This window comes from Gymnodraco acuticeps, unplaced genomic scaffold (genome assembly GCF_902827175.1).
Source record: "Gymnodraco acuticeps unplaced genomic scaffold, fGymAcu1.1, whole genome shotgun sequence".
Lineage (NCBI taxonomy): Eukaryota > Metazoa > Chordata > Actinopteri > Perciformes > Bathydraconidae > Gymnodraco > Gymnodraco acuticeps.
Genome location: NW_022990966.1, coordinates 387,501 through 408,325, shown reverse-complemented (window position 1 = coordinate 408,325; position 20,825 = coordinate 387,501). Strand labels below are relative to the sequence as shown.

The following is a 20,825-nucleotide window of genomic DNA, read 5'->3' as shown; positions in this document are numbered from 1 at the left end:
TCTACTCCCTCGTCTCTTGACTCCCCTTCTCATTCCCTACCCAGGGCCCCCACCCCGACAGCATCTCACACACACACACACACACACACACACACACACACACACACACACACACACACACACACACACACACACACACACACACACACACACACACACACACACACACACACACACAACACACACACAACACACACACACACACACACACACACACACACACACACACACACACCGCCACCATCTCAACACCCAAGGATTGGTCACAGCTGGCAGGAGCTAATAAACTCATCACTCACAGGGTCTGGATCCTATTTACCTACTAGACAAAGCGTTATAGAGAGGGAGAGAGATAGACATGTGAGGTGGAGGTGGATGCACACTGTCCTCTGCTTCCCACAGAGTATACTCAAACGCCTCTCAACATGGTGGATTTGGTCACAGTACCTCTGAGATGCAGAAATCGCCACCATTGTATTTTCTTTAATTCAGAATTAGTGCATTATCAGCACTAGTTGGATGATAATTGATTGCCGGAGGGATGCGCGTTGGGGATTCTTAAGTTTGATTAGAATTCTTCTCCATTGCTGTTCACACATGTGACCCAATTACTAGTCTGAGCTAAATGACGACCATCTCAGATATGTGCAAAATCACAGGCAGACAACCACATGTGCATGGCTAATGCAGGTAGGCATTCATGCAGGTTCACACATACTGCACACATTTAGCTAATGCAGACTAACAGGCTGAGCACACACCTCACATGTGTTGCATGAAAGCATCTCTGCACGTCCACACACTCGTCCACCTAGCCCACACGATTCTGAAATTGGATTCTGATTGATTTTTTTTTAACAACCCATTGTGTGCACAAAGCTGACAAAGAGCCCATTGTTTATTTTATTACAACAAGGAGAATCCAGCCATGTCCAGTGCAGAGAACATGTGATCGATCGGATCCATAACTGTGCGATTATCTTCACTTTATACAGTCTAGTCAATGCACCAGCACTAAATCATCTGCATGCTACCTATCTCTCACTAATCCTCTTCAAACAACCCACACACTGTTAGCTCTCATCTGTATTGAAGAATTATGTTCTGCAGTATCAATTTTTCCTCTCCCTCACAAAGTGTCACATTTAATTTAAGCTCTCAATTTTCAGTGTTAGATAGTAAATGCTATCTTAAAGGAGTATTAATGTTACAATGATTATATGGTTAAGAAAACATTCCACTGTGATGTGAAACACAAGAATATATAAGATCAATACAGATGAAATGTGAAACGTGATTTACTCTGCCATGTTATCTAGGCCACTGCTACATGGGGTGACTGAAGTGTGACTGACACGAGGGCAACACACACACACACACACACACACACACACACACACACACACACACACACACACACACACACACACACACACACACACACACACACACACACACACACACACACACACACACACACACACACACACACACACACACACACACACACACACACACACACACACACACACACACACACACACCTCACTACCTATACAGGGATTGGAAATCCTTCACACACAGTGAAATATCCCTAATGTGATTCTCTGCAGGTATGTTCACTCCACACCCTACACTCATGTTAGGTTCAAGTGCCTCTTTGTGGTTGAACGCTGCCATTACATGATAAGTTAAACAACACCATTACACCCTCAGGTGGAGTAGCAGTGCTTACACCTCCTCCCAAGTGGCCTCAGAAACTAAGACATTTCAAAGTGACGTCTCTGGATCTGTGCCTAAATCAACCAAGAACACATTCAAACCTTACTACTCTGCTGAAATCCCACATTTTACATTGATTGTAATTGTTTCTAATACAGATTATAGCAGATATAACTATGTCATGGATTTCATAATTTAAAATGTGACCTAAGTAAAGTATATCAATTTCCTGACAAGATAAACACCATAATCAGCCACAAGTCACAAATCAATTACTCTCAAAAGCACTCTACGGTAACACTTTGCTACAGTGGGTGTAGATTAACTAATCAAAGACAGATACAGCTCATGCATTCTGAATTGTATTAAACTGTACAGTCCTATTGTGTCAATTTGTTTTACATGTTTGAGCTATGAGATATTTGCAGTTCTTTGTAGTTGACTTAGTTTCTGAGCTGCTACATCTTCTCAAGGTAATACTACAGCTTTATCATGCAACACAGTGCTCCTTAAAGCATTAGCGTGGAGCACAGACTTCCCCCCTTTGAAGATGCATTATACAGGTGCTAGAGCTTATAAACAAGACTCCGTTTTTCAGCCGGGGACCCAAGTGGTACGGTGAAGCATAGACTGTATATACTATAAAGGTGCAAGCTGCCTATTTGTAAAACCCTTGTGATAGCAGACAACAACAGCAGTGCCCCCCCCCCCCCCCGCCAAAACAAATGCAGATCGGTCAAGGCCCTTGTGATTCTTACCAGTGCTAATCAGAGCAGACACACATTTGAGCAATACTTGTTCAGAGGTAACAGGTGTTGTGGTCTATATCCAAAGATACAAAAATCCTGCTCTCTTTGGGTTTTCTCAGTTGACTTCGCATTAGATAATTAATTAAAACCCATTTACTTTCTTTAAAAAAATCAAAAAATCTTAGCCGAATGGCGAGGTTTCCATTTACTGAAATATCTGAAGTATGCGCCCCTAACACCTGTTACCAATTACAGCTCATCCAGTATAATAGCTAGTGGGGCAGATGCTCTGTTTCAACACTCATGGGGAACTGAGAGTTTGAAATAGCCGTGATCTTGCACATTCGGCTCAGCTGCAGTTAAATATGCATTTAACACATTTCCCATCGGTACACTTGGCTGTTATCACAGAGTAATTTGTGGTAAATGTGTGATTTTGTACTCACGTATGAAGTGGCCTTGACAATATGGGATGGATTTCTATCTGAAAAAAATCATTAAAACAACCTTTGATGAGATGACCATACAAATATGCAATGAAATGAGTGAATTCACGGCTTTAAATGGGCGAGACAAGGGCTAAATGTACCACAATGAATTGGACAGTCTGTGCTCACCTAGAGGAATATTCTTAAATAATCCAAGGATGTCAAAGTAGCTTGGGGACAGCTTCTTTGCAGTTCACACTAAGAAATATGAGATTATACAAGAAAATAAGTATATAAATGTTTTATTTCAAAACATGTGAATGATCTTTATGATAAAATTCAATAATATGCAGATACAATTTTTACAAGGGGTAGATTTTAAAGTATTTGTTTAAATATCCAGTACCACAAGCTCTTTCTCAATAAAGACCTAAAATATATATATTTTTTCCTCATAGACACCATGGCATGTGAACACAACCACTTCACACCACAGCAACGCTTAAATGTACATCAGTACCATCATAAAAGTTATCTTTTTTAGTAATATCTCTGCCTCACACCAGTGGGCCAGTGAAATTCCCAACACCTGTTTAAAGTGTCCCCGCACAAGATTAAGGATCACAATATTATTAGCAGACATCACATTGTATAGTGCTGGAGTGGTTTCACAAAGGCCTTATTTCCCCAGGTCCTCTGCCGTTGCATGAGAACAGCATAAACCACACCATCAATCTTTCATATTTATTTAAGTGGTTTTGTTGGAATAAACCTCAATCTATAAACTCTCCATTGTCCATAGCCGTGGGAAGCAGCTCCCTCTGGTGGTTGGCTGAATAACTGCGTAAGAGTCCAATATAGTCAACATCTAAAGAGCCTTCTCTCTTTATCATTGGCATGACACCTATTTCCTTTTAAGTAGTAAACAAAATGATTATGCTTTATCTGAGTGTAAACTGTTTTAAATTGTACATGTTTTTAATGATTAGTAACGATAGAAAACACTAAAAACACTCATTCAGATGTGCAGGAGCTAGTTATTTGTTATCAGTGTTAATTCATGCGCAATACAGTCAACGACTCATGATGTATATGGTGAACAAATTCATTTCAAATTGGTGACATTTGATGCAGATACACAACTGTTTTGAGCTGTTTGGGGTTTTGTTTGGACAATTTAAAAGGTCCCATGTCATGCTTTTCCGGTTATTACCCGTCCCCTTGTGTGTTGTGAAGGTTTTTCTGCATGTAAACGGTCTGCAGAGTCACAAACCCTCAAAGTACACCCTGTAGCGAGTACAACTCTAACACAGAAAATATCTGTCCCAGAACGCCTCGTTGGAGATTTTCTTTTTCAATTTCTTTCTTCAGGAAACCAAGTGACGTAACGACGACCCCTCCGTGGATTGGTCCAAATGGACCAATCCGTGGAGCTGTTACGTTACGTCCGCAGAGCCGTTACGTTAAGTCCGTGGACTTCCTCACACACACACACTCAATCTTTTCTCAGCTGCAGCTCCGCCGATTTCTCCTCCCTGACCCCTAGATTCCACCGGGTCTGTTTTTTGCACAATATAAATCTATTTTATTATACCTCAACAATGGAATTATGATCAGTAGAAATGGCCATGACATGGGACCTTTAAAGGTTCAGATAAATAAATACTTCTTTAGTTTTAACTGCTGCAATGTAAAACAATGTTGGGTTGTTAGATTATTAAGAGTCTGAAGCAGATATAAAGAACCACTGTCTTTGAAATGATGCCAGCTACAGCACTTTAGAAAATGGAAAGAGCTTTCGAACACTGACAGCCAACTCTGACTCATGTTGCTGCAGCTACTGATGGACACATTAAATGTTAATGTAGTCCAACAAGTAATAAGGGGGGGTCATCTGTGTTTCCACCTCAAATACACCCAAAAAAGGGCCAAGTTTCACATTAAAGTGGTACTGCAGGGATTTAGTATTCCACCTTCATAGAGTTCGGGGAGTCATAAATGTCCTGACATTTAGTCTGTAGTACACTGATCTCTAAATGTTCAAATAGCATCCCCTTGTTAGGAAACCCACCTTAACTTACGCCTTTTTATATCAAGTTTTTAGAAAGAGACATTTGGGAGCCACAGAACAAATCATAGTACTGTTTTCACAGACTGCCCGTAACGACACAAGGTAACAACATCGACAAAACCATTTAAATGACATTGCACCTTGATTTAGTTAATGCAGCAGCCATGAAAGGGGTTTGAGGTATGTATTTAAGTCTAAATGGCACTAATCCATTTCACTACAGACAGTATAACAAGCAGGTTTTCCTTTAATGTGCATTTTCCTGCCCTGGTATTCTATTTATGAAAGACCATCAAATCACAGGGGAAAATTACCATCTCATAGCGTCTCTTCCAAAAGCAAAAAACCTTTTTAGTTTTTACACATTTTACGAGAGTGGGTTTTAGCTATAAAAATATCCGTTTTTGAAATACTGTCATCAGTCTTGTAGTGTTGATGGCGGGACAATACTCACAAGGTATCAACACAGAAGGATTTGTTTTATGTCATGGGGTATTTAGGTACAACAATTCGGGGCTGTAACACTCTTTCTTCACAGTTTTAATCCCTTTATTATTCACATTTACTGGGAAATTATTACTTGAATGACTTTGAATACATACATTTTTTGCATGTATCTCCTGCTATTAGCCCTCTGTAAAAACGGATGTTAAATGCGCTTTTTCAAATAGTTTTGTTTGCTGTTTTTTTCACATAATTTGGATTATTCTGTGCTCTTGTAGGCCTCTTTAGCCAGGACAATGGATCATATCTGTAATTAAGTTCTGGTGTCTAGATAACAGTGGTTAATGGTTTCAACCGGTCTCCACAAGCACACTTCAGCATTGTTAGATTACCCATACAGTCATGGTTGACCTTTAAATACACTGATACTGTCATTCAACAAGATTGCATTGCCTTTTTATGATTTCATGGACAATGTAGACATTTTAACAGCAATTGCAGTTATAGAGTTGTTTAGTTGTAATTATAAGCGAGTGTGAAAATATTAGGGTTGCAGTAAGTAATAGTGTGAGTCAACATATACTGTAATTTTTTAGCAAGCATCCCGTAAACTTAACCCATTCCAACAAAAGCCATCTTCCCACGGCTATCCAAATACCAGCTGCCCGACTCCCTTTGAAATCCTACACACCAGCAGCATCAGAAAGACGATCAAGTCCCACTGCTCACACCTGATTGGTTGGCTTTTGTCCTCTCCAAAGCGTTCAGAGTGCGTGATAGGTTCACCATCTGTCTGTCCAGGCTAGAAGTGTTCCGTGATTGGACAGTAATGTTTACAGCACCTGGTTGGTTGACTCTACTCCGCTCCAAACTGGTGGAAGTGCGCGAATGGACAGTCCTTTCTCCGATCAAAGTATTAACAGTGCGTATCTGGTTGGCTCTCCCTCTGTCCAAACTGTTCACTGTGTTTAATTGGCTGCTTGGCTGAGTCCCAGGAGCGCCTGATTGGTTAACCCTCCCTGTCTGTTGATTATTGAGGGTTTGCAGTTGGCTGGTCCTGTCTCTCTCTGGGAGTTTGGGCTGAGTGGAGCTACTTCTGTCTGTGTTTATAGTCTGTATCCTCTGCCTCTCCCTCTCCAGGCTGGTATCCCTGCGTACGAGTCCGCTCCTCTCTCTCTCCAGGCTGCTCTGGATCTCTGCCCTCCTGGCCAGGGCGTCTCTCAGCTGGGTGCGAAACGTCTCGATCTTCCCCTGCAGGTCCTGGAGCTCCCCCTCCCACAGGCTCGTCTGAGCGACCCTGCTCCCCAGAGGAGAGAGCACCAAGCCTGTGGAAGCCAGGGAGGAGACAGGGCCTCCGTTGGCTTGGAGGCTAATCTGCGGAGGGGCGGTAAAACCCCCCATCCCCCACCCTCCTAAACCGAGTCCAGGACGGCCCACCATCCCGGGCCGGCCGCGCACTGAGGCGGTGTGTGTGTGCAGGCGGTAGCTGTGCAGGGTTTCCAGGTCAAAGTGCACGCGTTTCTCCTTGGGCTCATGGGATGGAGAGGAGTTGCAGGTGTCTCCAGCTGTAGTGGAAGCAGGGAGGGATGTGGGAGGAGATGGGGGAGAAGGCTGATGGTGTTTCCTGTGGAGGGTGCAGTTCTCTGAGATACAAGAGGAGGGGCTAGTGAAAGAGAGGAAGATCACAGCAAAGGGCATATATCCAGTGAGATATACTGTACAGCAGTAAACATTCTCCTATAACTGAATGCAAACACACAATACTGTATTATAACACATTAAGCATGGCTATCCGACTCATACCTATTAATATCCCTTGTTTTAGATTAGAATTGCTCTGGGTTAAATATAAACAAATAAGTCATGTTTTATATCTAACATGAGGCTGTCAGTGCAAGATATCCTAATTTTAACAAATTATTTTGTCTGTTATTAAGTTAAAAAAGCGAACAAATCACACTAATTGACTTGTTTTAAAGAAACAGTTTGACATTTAACAAATATGCTTATCCGCTTTCTTGCAGAGCGTTTGATAAGAAGATCGATAACATTCTGTTCGGTAAATATTAAGCTGTCAGCAGCTTAGAACAAAAACAAGATATAACGTGTTAATTAGAGAGGTGCTGGTAGGCAGATCTAAACTCGGACAGAGCCAGGCTAGCTGTTTTCCGGTATTTTTGCTTAGCTAGACAGTTTCTGGCTGTAGCTTCATATTTCCTGCACAGACATGAAAGTTATTTATCATCTTACTATCAGGAAAAAAGCAGAAAGTGTGTTTCTCAAAATGTCAAAATAGGACTTTTTCTTGAAAGAAGCTATTTCTCGCTAGACATGAATGGTGTATCTTGTTTAAATATCTCTGCATGCATCTGAACTGGCTTATTCTAGCAGTTTCAAGAGAACGGTGAAAATGAAGTGAGTAGATTACGTAATTTACTTTTGGTCAAGGTCCGTCAGCTCCTTCCCAACATCCTCATACGTGGTGTGGAGGGCTCTGTGAATTTTCTGGAAGTAAAGAAGAAAAGAGAACCAGCGATTATAATGTGAAATAATTTATCAGCTGTGAAATAGAGCAGGAAAGATGATTACTTAGAGCTGCTAACATCCATTAGTCTAATAAGTACAAAACATCAGTGACAGCTATTATTTAAAGAGGACATATTATGTTAATTTTTAGGTTTGTATTTTGTGCCTCCACTGTGACATGATTACATGCTTTAATGTTCAAAAAGGTCTCTATTTTTGTCATGCTGCCTAAGTGTGTGTAAGAGAAACTCCCTCTAACGGCCCGTCCACACGGCGGCGTGCGTTGAAGCTTCAACGCTTCTGCCCATTCACTTTGAATGGGGTGATGTCAAGCTTTGCCGAACTGCATTGTGGGAGCGTCGCTTCGCTTTGCTCGCTTCAAAAGTTGAGCAATGTTCAACTTTTGAAGCTTCGACGGAAGCGTCAGCCAATCAAATCAGATCATATGCCAGTACAAGCTCTAGCCAATCAAACCGCGTGCTTGTGTGTTCGGGGCGGGAGATTCATGTGATTGGTTGTTGGTCGAGTTTCAGACACGGCAAGCTTCAACGCACGCCGCCGTGTGGACGCTGCGTAAAGGGAACTTTGGGATTTTATCTTCCGCAGACCATTTACATGCACACAAACCTATACAACTACAGGAAAGGGAAAAGCCCAAAAAGCACAATTGGACCTAAAAATCATGCTGTGGTGTTCCTCTGAAGGATTTAACTATTGTATATTCAGAGAGACGGTATTTTATTAGGTTAATGTGTCAGTTGCTAAAGTCCATTTTGGTTCCAAAGTGCTTTGGTTAGACTGAAAACAATCACTCCAAAGCAATTTTAAGCTACATGAGTTGAATTCTTTCTGATATACCTCTGGAGATATCAGAGGGAAAGTGAGACTCTGGGTGTTTCTCAATGTCGAGTACGCTTGCTTGGTAGCACATGTCTGCCGAGCATCTTGCTTCAGAAGCGAGGCAAGAATACTTCCTAGCATTCGGAAAACGAAGAGTGGAACAGGCGAGCAAGTGTGCAGGTGTGCGTCATATGAGAAGCCCCGCCTTACATTTTCCGCCACAGATTTGGGGAAATTGGTCCGTGCGCAAAGCATTGTGGGGATTTTAAGACCGCAGAGTCTACACATGTGCAGCCTCGAAATGTCTCCAAACGAAGTACGCCGGGCTCGGTAGAATTCCAAGTATGCTGGACATTGGAACAGCCCTTCGGCGGCACTCGATGACGTAGTATGCTTGAAATAGTGGCTCTGACTCGAGATTGAGAAACACCCTCTCACTCTAGGTAGTCATTATCTTGACTTGGACTAACTCAGACGTCCTCCTCTCAGATAACGGAGCTTGGTGATGAATGCTAAAGGCTGCCTGGGAGTGGTTGCCCTTTCAGAAGGATGAAGTAAACTAATGGGAGGCGTGTTGACATCCATTGCTCCCTCAAATATATTGCTACAGGCACCTCATTTGGGGAAATGGCTAGACTTTCTTAAAAAACTCAACATGACCTTTAAATCCCCAATTTCTGGTTCCTGTGATGTACGTCGTATTAGAGACACCAGTTCTCTAGAGCAGTGCTTCTCAAACCTTTTTCAGTAATGTACCCCCTTTGAAACATCTTCTCAGCCAAGTACCTCCTGACCGACCCCCAACATTTTTGATAGAAAAAGCCTATATAAATCATTACAATATAGTGATGTTCCATCAGTGTGTGATCTATTAACTCCTTAATGCATGAATTACAACAAACTAAGGATATTTTCTCCTTTATGCATTTTTTAAAAACAGATTTTTCCAAGGAGTTTTTCAATTGAAGTGAATCGAAATGATATATTATGAAAAACTATAAAATACAATACACACATTTGAATGTTTATATGAGGACCTCCTTGGTGGTTCTAGGAATATTTTATAGACAATTGTGTTTTCTATATAATTTTTGTAATCATGCACGCTATTTTTTTAATTAACTTTTTTTATTTTGTATCTCATGTACCCCCTGCAGTACCCCAACGTACCCCTAGGGGTTCACGTACCCCCTGCAGTACCCCAACGTACCCCTAGGGGTCCACGTACCCCCTGCAGTACCCCAACGTACCCCTAGGGGTCCACGTACCCCCTACAGTACCCCAACGTACCCCTAGGGGTCCACGTACCCCCTGCAGTACCCCAACGTACCCCTAGGGGTCCACGTACCCCCATTTGAGAATCACTGCTCTAGAGGCCCTAATGCAAAAGTAAATCTTCCAAGTATGTATTTTATTATCTTAATTTTCTTTAAATCCTCTATTATGATATTTAAATCCATTTTAAATAACCATATTTCCAAAGTATTAGAGTAAAAAGTGATAATAGATGAGCATTTGAATGAAAACGTACATTAAATGATCCGTGTAAGATGTTTATAAATGATTCGCCTTAGAATAGAATACAAAAAGAATACAGCACTGCCAGTGGGAACAGTTTAATAACTTTTTACTTAATTAACATATTAATTCAAGAATAGTCCAAGTAACTTTATGCAGCACAATTAAAAAACAAATGAGCTAATTAACAAAGTATACAATTAGCAATACATTTAGCTTCAAGTTATTAATATTTATGAGAAATCATCGTTACATTGTCGTTTAAAACATGATTGCATTCAGTTTTAAATAAAATAATAGTCCTGTTCTTGTTCCTGTTATGAGTTTTAAACAGTAGAGGGCGTAGGTTACCTGTTAAATAAGCCTTAACTAGGGGACAGCTGTATATTGGTGTGTGTGTGTGTGCATGTGTCCAAACATGATGCCTGTACTCACCTGGCTGGTGTGCAGCCAGTACTGCAGAGTGTGTGTGCGTCGGAGGTGAGGGATGACCAGGTGATAGAAGGTGTGTTCACCTGCCAAGGTCAGCAGGGCTCCGACCACCCCCATACACAGCAGCACGAACAGACCGGAAAAATGCTGGATCCCCATCTGTAGAGTCTGAGGGCGGTGAGGAGAGAGAGAGAGAGGGGAGAGGGAGGTTTGGGGAGTAACGCAGATTAGTAAAGACTTAAGCCGACGCAAAGGAAAATACAGAGATCGATGATTTGTATTTACATAATTACCATTGAGGCCACTTTTTGTGAATATGCAATTGATATTCTGCTGTTGTGCATCTAGTTTGTCTGTGTACGCCCATAAGAACAAACACAAAGTGGAGAGGGCAGCAGCGTAAAAGACATGTTTGGAAAGAAAAGGACGTGGAGAACAGAAAAGCATATAGAGCTGAGGGGGAAGCAAAACTGAGGGTAATAGAAAGGAACAGCAGTAAAGAGGGAGACGGTAAAAAGAGATGATGGTTAATTGACGAGCAGTTTGTTCCCAATTGGGTCGCCCACATTCCCCTTGACATTGTGTCTATCTCTCATGAGGATTTCTATGTGCCTGGAGGAAGTGGAAGAGACAATGGTGAGCTTTTCCAATACTCTCTAATAATGTTTCCTTCACCCGACTCATTTCTGCATTGCCTCCGATGGCAATTAGCCCTTTGCTGACTCAGCAAATTCATCAGCGACAATACTGACCTCCTTTTGCTCCCAATCCAGCGGGCAAGATCGCACTAATGCCTACATTGTTCGAGAGCAGTCCACTCCCTGGGCTTCAAATGCGATGAAAAGTAATAGGTTCCTGATGCAGGGAGAAGTTAAGGTTTTCATTTCACTGGAGAAACCTATGACTGTGTAACTGTGTTTGTTGCGATGATATGACTATGTGTGATTTAAAAGAGATGGCCAGAGGGAGTTGAATAGCTTCCATTTACAAACAGAGATAAAGAGATAAAGATAGTTGGCTCTTTTTACAGATCCCCAGTTCTTTAAAAAGGGAGGGCAAGAACGACGAGTTCCCTGTCGCAGCACTCAAATAGGTATCGACACTCCGACACCAGGTGACTGTAACTCAGGTTATGGTCAGTAAATAGGCCTGGGTTTATGTGATACGTATTTGTCCATGTGTGTATGTGAACGGGTCTCAGTGTATGTGTGCTTGGCTGGCAGGCAATCCAGTCTGTGTCCCAAAGGGAAACTCATTTATAGGAGTACAGCAGCACAAGGCTTTGCTTTACACACCACACACGTACACAACACATGAGCACACTCTCCCACCAATGACTTACCTCAGTGACGGCAAAGACTCGCTTCCCGCAGGGGACCACCTTATACCATTTGTCATGTAGCATGTCCATGAAGCCGTCAGACTTGTAGCGACTCACAAACTCTGACACATTACGGGTTAGAGGAGAGCCCTGCGGCAGGCCGATACCGTAACCTAAAATAGGAGACACACACACACACAGGAGTAAATACATATGCTATATATAACAGAATCTGAAGAACATGCCTGAGGAAGAGACACGAAAAAACTGTCTAACGTGCATAACTAACCACAGCCAGGTGAGGTTAGCTAAAGGGCTGATGCCCTCTGGAAAAGGGAAGGGCTCAGGCTTCAGAGGGAATCAAGATCAACTGCTTTTCTCCCAGTGCATATGCAGTGCAACTACATTGCCCCGGGCTTTTCCCTGGTTTAGTGTTTTGTGGTGAAACAAAGCACAAACCCACTGATTGTCGGAGGTGTCCCCTGCGTAGAGGACAAATATCAGCATGCTGTCTTTTATGAGACAAGACTTGCTAAGTTGATGCCCGATTGGTATCACGCCAATATTGTCCTTACTAAGTGGATCGGATATTGGCCAGATGTGACCCGTCCATATTAATACAGTTTCTTTGTCAGTGCCATTATAAAAAATGCAGTGTTTCCGCTATCAGTTACATTTAATCACAGCAGGCTGTCACATCAGTTTTCAGTGCCAAAGCCATCCCTGGCCTCATGTAACCTCACATCAAAAAATGGTGCATAGAGTTTCAAGCAGTGAGGTTTACAAATCTTTAAAGCTGTTAAAAAGAGAGCACTAGTATCTTATCGGTACCTTGAGTTGGGGCATTGGAATTGGTATCAGGGTGGAAAAAGATGGATTAGTTCATGCCTAGGCTAGAGATAGACTTCTGGGATCAATGTGGACATCTGAGTATCACGGAGCATGCTGTACACGATGTCAAACGACACACTTTTCGACTGGAGCCTTGTGAAGCATCCTACACCCAGACTGGAGTTGTCCTACATTATGGAAACACTTCACAAGATAAAAATGACAAATTGTCATGCCTGATACTCTTTTCCATTTCCAACACTTCACATCCGTCAGATTGTTGGGCTGACATGGAGTCATCTCTGAGGTTGTAGTGGGATCAAGTTCCACTCAACCCTTTCTCTCTTTAGTGGATCAGACACACTCTACCCGTCTGTGCTCCTTACAGGCTGTTCCCTTTGGATATGCACTCCCATGGCTGTGGTCACCTTGTGGTGATTTATTAGTGTAATATAAATTACTTCTGTGAAAATGAAAACACTATGTGGGAGGAGTTGGTCCTGCACCATCATGTGTTATGAGACTCAAGATTTAGGAAGAAATATCATTACATGACACTTTTATCCAAAGCGACTTACAGTACTGTGGGGAATCCCCACAGGAGCAATTTGGGGTGAAGTGTCTTGCCCAGGGACACAACGACATGCTGACTGCAGTGGGACTCGAACTTGCTACCCCCTGATTCAAAGTCCAGCACTCTATCCACTGAGCCACAGCCGCCCATAATAATATCATTAATGTCAATTTTATCTTAAGTGAAATTTGTTTGATTGCCTTAAATTACTTTGTTCTCACCTGTACACAATCCCCCATTGCTTTGTCACCTTCAATTATGTTTTTTTTTCATTTCCTGCATGCATGGTTATTTTTCATTTGTTACATGGTTAGATTTCCATTTGAGTTTTCAGCCAGCCCTGAAGCATCCCTGGAAAGTATTAAGAGGAATATGATACTCTATGCAGCCATCAGCGTATAATAGACATTTCATTAATTTATTTTACTGGCAGTATTACAAATCTGAATGTGTAAAGAGAGAATACCACCCTTCTCCAGGTGAAAATGTTGTTTTGTCAAAAAAAACATCAAATAATAATAAAATAAAACCGCATCAGTCGCTAATCGTAGCGCGTGACTCATAGCATTCACTCCACACTCACTACACACACATCGCCTCCAGTTACAGAAACAAGACTCAGTTTTGTACAAAGGCCAAACAAAGATTAGTTTCACTCCATTTGCAGGGAAACCTTTTAAAATTAAAGATTTTTCTTTTCTTTATTCTTGTTCCTCTGTCGATGGTGTTCCTTTGAAAATACTGTTAATGTGTTGTTGTTGAAGTTCACTGGTGATTTCAGGCAGGGTGTGTTACCTTAATTTAAAAACACCTTTGTTGTTAAATACCGTCAAACTATGTGCAATATATACTTTATATACATATAATAACTGTAATATATACCGGGCTGCTAAATCCTAAGAACTGCTACAGGATTTGATTTGTAGGTTTGATTTGTTTTTGATCTGTATTTTTGAAAATGATGTAACTTTTAATCTTTTTTTTAGCATATTGTTTATTATATTATAACTTAGTACTTTTTTTAACGCATGTAAGATATGCAACACTAAGCTGTCTGTGGCTCTGTCCTGCTGTAACGCTGCAAATGCCCCCTCTGTGGGACTAATAAAGGTATTCTGATTCTGTAAGTAGTGAAATTAATGTTTATTTATAGGAAGCATGGTTCACATCTACAAATGCTTTGAGGCTTTCTTTTAGATATCTAATATCTGAGGATTTTTTTACCATTGCTTAAGGGTGGGTGGAGAAAAAATAAATGCACGTGAGAATCGAGTTTCTTATCTTCAAAGACTCTGAATCGATTCCAAAATCCATTCTTATAAAAGGCTTTTTCTACAAAAGCACCTAGATTCTGCTAGTGATGGACAGTAATCCTACACTGAGTCAACGTTGTGTAAAGCATAATAGTGGCATAGAGTGTTATTAGGGAGGCGTGTGGTGCAGTGGGTTGTGCGTTGTTGTTCGGATCAGGGGGTCACAGGTTCAAACCCCACTGTCAGCATGTTGTTGTGTCCCTGAGACACTTCACCCCAAATTGCTCCTGTGGGGATTGCCCACAGTATTGAGTATGTAAGTCGCTTTGGATAAAAGCGTCTAACAAGTGAAATATAATGTAATTATTTTCTGCACATTAGTTTTGAAATTGGTACGTTTCTGTGATATAAAAAGGAAGCGAGCCTCTCATTGTATTATTGTAACAGTTAGCTTTTCATTTTTTTGTTTTAAGGGGCCCTGATATGCCCATTTTCAGTATTTAGTGTCTCTACTTTAAAGAGTCCTCTCCTGCTGATGTTCAGGTGTATATCAGTATGTAGTGTCTCTACTTTAAAGAGTCCTCTCCTGCTCATGTTCAGGTGTATATCAGTATGTAGTGTCTCTACTTTAAAGAGTCCTCTCCTGCTGATGTTCAGGTGTATATCAGTATGTAGTGTCTCTACTTTAAAGAGTCCTCTCCTGCTGATGTTCAGGTGTATATCAGTATGTAGTGTCTCTACTTTAAAGAGTCCTCTCCTGCTCATGTTCAGGTGTATATCAGTATGTAGTGTCTCTACTTTAAAGAGTCCTCTCCTGCTGATGTTCAGGTGTATATCAGTATGTAGTGTCTCTACTTTAAAGAGTCCTCTCCTGCTGATGTTCAGGTGTATATCAGTATGTAGTGTCTCTACTTTAAAGAGTCCTCTCCTGCTGATGTTCAGGTGTATATCAGTATGTAGTGTCTCTACTTTAAAGAGTCCTCTCCTGCTGATGTTCAGGTGTATATCAGTATGTAGTGTCTCTACTTTAAAGAGTCCTCTCCTGCTGATGTTCAGGTGTATATCAGTATGTAGTGTCTCTACTTTAAAGAGTCCTCTCCTGCTGATGTTCAGGTGTATATCAGTATGTAGTGTCTCTACTTGAAAGAGTCCTCTCCTGCTGATGTTCAGGTGTATATCAGTATGTAGTGTCTCTACTTTAAAGAGTCCTCTCCTGCTGATGTTCAGGTGTATATCAGTATGTAGTGTCTCTACTTTAAAGAGTCCTCTCCTGCTGATGTTCAGGTGTATATCAGTATGTAGTGCCTCTACTTTAAAGAGTCCTCTCCTGCTGATGTTCAGGTGTATATCAGTATGCAGTGTCTCTACTTTAAAGAGTCCTCTCCTGCTGATATTCAGGTGTATATCAGTATGTAGTGCCTCTACTTTAAAGAGTCCTCTCCTGCTGATGTTCAGGTGTATATCAGTATGTAGTGCCTCTACTTTAAAGAGTCCTCTCCTGCTGATGTTCAGGTGTATATCAGTATGTAGTGTCTCTACTTTAAAGAGTCCTCTCCTGCTGATGTTCAGGTGTATATCAGTATGTAGTGTCTCTACTTTAAAGAGTCCTCTCCTGCTGATGTTCAGGTGTATATCAGTATGTAGTGTCTCTACTTTAAAGAGTCCTCTCCTGCTGATGTTCAGGTGTATATCAGTATTTAGTGTCTCTACTTTAAAGAGTCCTCTCCTGCTGATGTTCAGGTGTATATCAGTATGTAGTGTCTCTACTTTAAATAGTCCTCTCCTGCTGATGTTCAGGTGTATATCAGTATGTAGTGTCTCTACTTTAAAGAGTCCTCTCCTGCTGATGTTCAGGTGTATATCAGTATGTAGTGCCTCTACTTTAAAGAGTCCTCTCCTGCTGATGTTCAGGTGTATATCAGTATGTAGTAGTGTCTCTACTTTAAAGAGTCCTCTCCTGCTGATGTTCAGGTGTATATCAGTATGTAGTGTATCTACTTTAAAGAGTCCTCTCCTGCTGATGTTCAGGTGTATATCAGTATGTAGTGCCTCTACTTTAAAGAGTCCTCTCCTGCTGATGTTCAGGTGTATATCAGTATGTAGTGTCTCTACTTTAAAGAGTCCTCTCCTGCTGATGTTCAGGTGTATATCAGTATGTAGTGTCTCTACTTTAAAGAGTCCTCTTCTGCTGATGTTCAGGTGTATATCAGTATGTAGTGTCTCTACTTTAAAGAGTCCTCTCCTGCTCATGTTCAGGTGTATATCAGTATGTAGTGTCTCTACTTTAAAGAGTCCTCTCCTGCTGATGTTCAGGTGTATATCAGTATGTAGTGTCTCTACTTTAAAGAGTCCTCTCCTGCTGATGTTCAGGTGTATATCAGTATGTAGTGCCTCTACTTTAAAGAGTCCTCTCCTGCTGATGTTCAGGTGTATATCAGTATGTAGTAGTGTCTCTACTTTAAAGAGTCCTCTCCTGCTGATGTTCAGGTGTATATCAGTATGTAGTGTCTCTACTTTAAAGAGTCCTCTCCTGCTGATGTTCAGGTGTATATCAGTATGTAGTGCCTCTACTTTAAAGAGTCCTCTCCTGCTGATGTTCAGGTGTATATCAGTATGTAGTGCCTCTACTTTAAAGAGTCCTCTCCTGCTGATGTTCAGGTGTATATCAGTATGTAGTGTCTCTACTTTAAAGAGTCCTCTCCTGCTGATGTTCAGGTGTATATCAGTATGTAGTGTCTCTACTTTAAAAAGTCCTCTTCTGCTGATGTTCAGGTGTATATCAGTATGTAGTGTCTCTACTTTAAAGAGTCCTCTCCTGCTGATGTTCAGGTGTATATCAGTATGTAGTGTCTCTACTTTAAAGAGTCCTCTCCTGCTGATGTTCAGGTGTATATCAGTATGTAGTGTCTCTACTTTAAAGAGTCCTCTCCTGCTGATGTTTCAGGTGTATATCAGTATGTAGTGTCTCTACTTTAAAGAGTCCTCTCCTGCTGATGTTCAGGTGTATATCAGTATGTAGTGTCTCTACTTTAAAGAGTCCTCTTCTGCTGATGTTCAGGTGTATATCAGTATATAGTGTCTCTACTTTAAAGAGTCCTCTCCTGCTGATGTTCAGGTGTATATCAGTATGTAGTGTCTCTACTTTAAAGAGTCCTCTCCTGCTGATGTTCAGGTGTATATCAGTATGTAGTGTCTCTACTTTAAAGAGTCCTCTCCTGCTGATGTTCAGGTGTATATCAGTATCTAGTGTCTCTACTTTAAAGAGTCCTCTCCTGCTGATGTTCAGGTGTATATCAGTATGTAGTGTCTCTACTTTAAAGAGTCCTCTCCTGCTGATGTTCAGGTGTATATCAGTATGTAGTGTCTCTACTTTAAAGAGTCCTCTCCTGCTGATGTTCAGGTGTATATCAGTATCTAGTGTCTCTACTTTAAAGAGTCCTCTTCTGCTGATGTTCAGGTGTATATCAGTATGTGGTGTCTCTACTTTAAAGAGTCCTCTCCTGCTGATGTTCAGGTGTATATCAGTATGTAGTGTCTCTACTTTAAAGAGTCCTCTCCTGCTGATGTTCAGGTGTATATCAGTATGTAGTGTCTCTACTTTAAAGAGTCCTCTCCTGCTGATGTTCAGGTGTATATCAGTATCTAGTGTCTCTACTTTAAAGAGTCCTCTCCTGCTGATGTTCAGGTGTATATCAGTATGTAGTGTCTCTACTTTAAAGAGTCCTCTCCTGCTGATGTTCAGGTGTATATCAGTATGTAGTGTCTCTACTTTAAAGAGTCCTCTCCTGCTGATGTTCAGGTGTATATCAGTATCTAGTGTCTCTACTTTAAAGAGTCCTCTTCTGCTGATGTTCAGGTGTATATCAGTATGTGGTGTCTCTACTTTAAAGAGTCCTCTCCTGCTGATGTTCAGGTGTATATCAGTATGTAGTGCCTCTACTTTAAAGAGTCCTCTCCTGCTGATGTTCAGGTGTATATCAGTATGTAGTGTCTCTACTTTAAAGAGTCCTCTCCTGCTGATGTTCAGGTGTATATCAGTATGTAGTGTCTCTACTTTAAAGAGTCCTCTTCTGCTGATGTTCAGGTGTATATCAGTATGTAGTGTCTCTACTTTAAAGAGTCCTCTCCTGCTCATGTTCAGGTGTATATCAGTATGTAGTGTCTCTACTTTAAAGAGTCCTCTCCTGCTGATGTTCAGGTGTATATCAGTATGTAGTGTCTCTACTTTAAAGAGTCCTCTCCTGCTGATGTTCAGGTGTATATCAGTATGTAGTGCCTCTACTTTAAAGAGTCCTCTCCTGCTGATGTTCAGGTGTATATCAGTATGTAGTAGTGTCTCTACTTTAAAGAGTCCTCTCCTGCTGATGTTCAGGTGTATATCAGTATGTAGTGTCTCTACTTTAAAGAGTCCTCTCCTGCTGATGTTCAGGTGTATATCAGTATGTAGTGCCTCTACTTTAAAGAGTCCTCTCCTGCTGATGTTCAGGTGTATATCAGTATGTAGTGCCTCTACTTTAAAGAGTCCTCTCCTGCTGATGTTCAGGTGTATATCAGTATGTAGTGTCTCTACTTTAAAGAGTCCTCTCCTGCTGATGTTCAGGTGTATATCAGTATGTAGTGTCTCTACTTTAAAAAGTCCTCTTCTGCTGATGTTCAGGTGTATATCAGTATGTAGTGTCTCTACTTTAAAGAGTCCTCTCCTGCTGATGTTCAGGTGTATATCAGTATGTAGTGTCTCTACTTTAAAGAGTCCTCTCCTGCTGATGTTCAGGTGTATATCAGTATGTAGTGTCTCTACTTTAAAGAGTCCTCTCCTGCTGATGTTCAGGTGTATATCAGTATGTAGTGTCTCTACTTTAAAGAGTCCTCTCCTGCTGATGTTCAGGTGTATATCAGTATGTAGTGTCTCTACTTTAAAGAGTCCTCTTCTGCTGATGTTCAGGTGTATATCAGTATATAGTGTCTCTACTTTAAAGAGTCCTCTCCTGCTGATGTTCAGGTGTATATCAGTATGTAGTGTCTCTACTTTAAAGAGTCCTCTCCTGCTGATGTTCAGGTGTATATCAGTATGTAGTGTCTCTACTTTTAAAGAGTCCTCTCCTGCTGATGTTCAGGTGTATATCAGTATCTAGTGTCTCTACTTTAAAGAGTCCTCTCCTGCTGATGTTCAGGTGTATATCAGTATGTAGTGTCTCTACTTTAAAGAGTCCTCTCCTGCTGATGTTCAGGTGTATATCAGTATGTAGTGTCTCTACTTTAAAGAGTCCTCTCCTGCTGATGTTCAGGTGTATATCAGTATCTAGTGTCTCTACTTTAAAGAGTCCTCTTCTGCTGATGTTCAGGTGTATATCAGTATGTGGTGTCTCTACTTTAAAGAGTCCTCTCCTGCTGATGTTCAGGTGTATATCAGTATGTAGTGTCTCTACTTTAAAGAGTCCTCTCCTGCTGATGTTCAGGTGTATATCAGTATGTAGTGTCTCTACTTTAAAGAGTCCTCTCCTGCTGATGTTCAGGTGTATATCAGTATCTAGTGTCTCTACTTTAAAGAGTCCTCTCCTGCTGATGTTCAGGTGTATATCAGTATGTAGTGTCTCTACTTTAAAGAGTCCTCTCCTGCTGATGTTCAGGTGTATATCAGTATCTAGTGTCTCTACTTTAAAGAGTCCTCTTCTGCTGATGTTCAGGTGTATATCAGTATGTGGTGTCTCTACTTTAAAGAGTCCTCTCCTGCTGATGTTCAGGTGTATATCAGTATGTAGTGTCTCTACTTTAAAGAGTCCTCTCCTGCTGATGTTCAGGTGTATATCAGTATGTAGTGTCTCTACTTTAAAGAGTCCTCTCCTGCTGATGTTCAGGTGTATATCAGTATCTAGTGTCTCTACTTTAAAGAGTCCTCTCCTGCTGATGTTCAGGTGTATATCAGTATCTAGTGTCTCTACTTTAAAGAGTCCTCTTCTGCTGATGTTCAGGTGTATATCAGTATGTGGTGTCTCTACTTTAAAGAGTCCTCTCCTGCTGATGTTCAGGTGTATATCAGTATGTAGTGTCTCTACTTTAAAGAGTCCTCTCCTGCTGATGTTCAGGTGTTATATCAGTATGTAGTGTCTCTACTTTAA

The 20,825-nt window shown here is 41.2% G+C and overlaps 1 protein-coding gene across 2 annotated transcripts in view; it reads right to left on the bottom strand.

Moving 5' to 3' along the window:
* Positions 1–5,501: 5,501 nt before the first annotated feature.
* LOC117558923 (glutamate receptor ionotropic, NMDA 3B-like) overlaps positions 5,502–20,825 on the bottom strand; it is an 86,733-nt gene continuing 71,409 nt past the window's right edge. The window contains exons 9-12 of one of the 2 annotated variants that reach the window (XM_034235477.1): positions 12,073–12,224; positions 10,734–10,898; positions 7,852–7,919; positions 5,502–7,077 (exon numbers count right to left, since the gene is read on the bottom strand). In XM_034235477.1, the coding sequence (XP_034091368.1) occupies positions 6,126–7,077; positions 7,852–7,919; positions 10,734–10,898; positions 12,073–12,224 (1,337 nt within the window). In that variant the 3' untranslated portion in view covers positions 5,502–6,125. The remainder of the gene's footprint in view (positions 7,078–7,851; positions 7,920–10,733; positions 10,899–12,072; positions 12,225–20,825) is intronic. The other variant, XM_034235478.1, reaches the window with a different exon arrangement.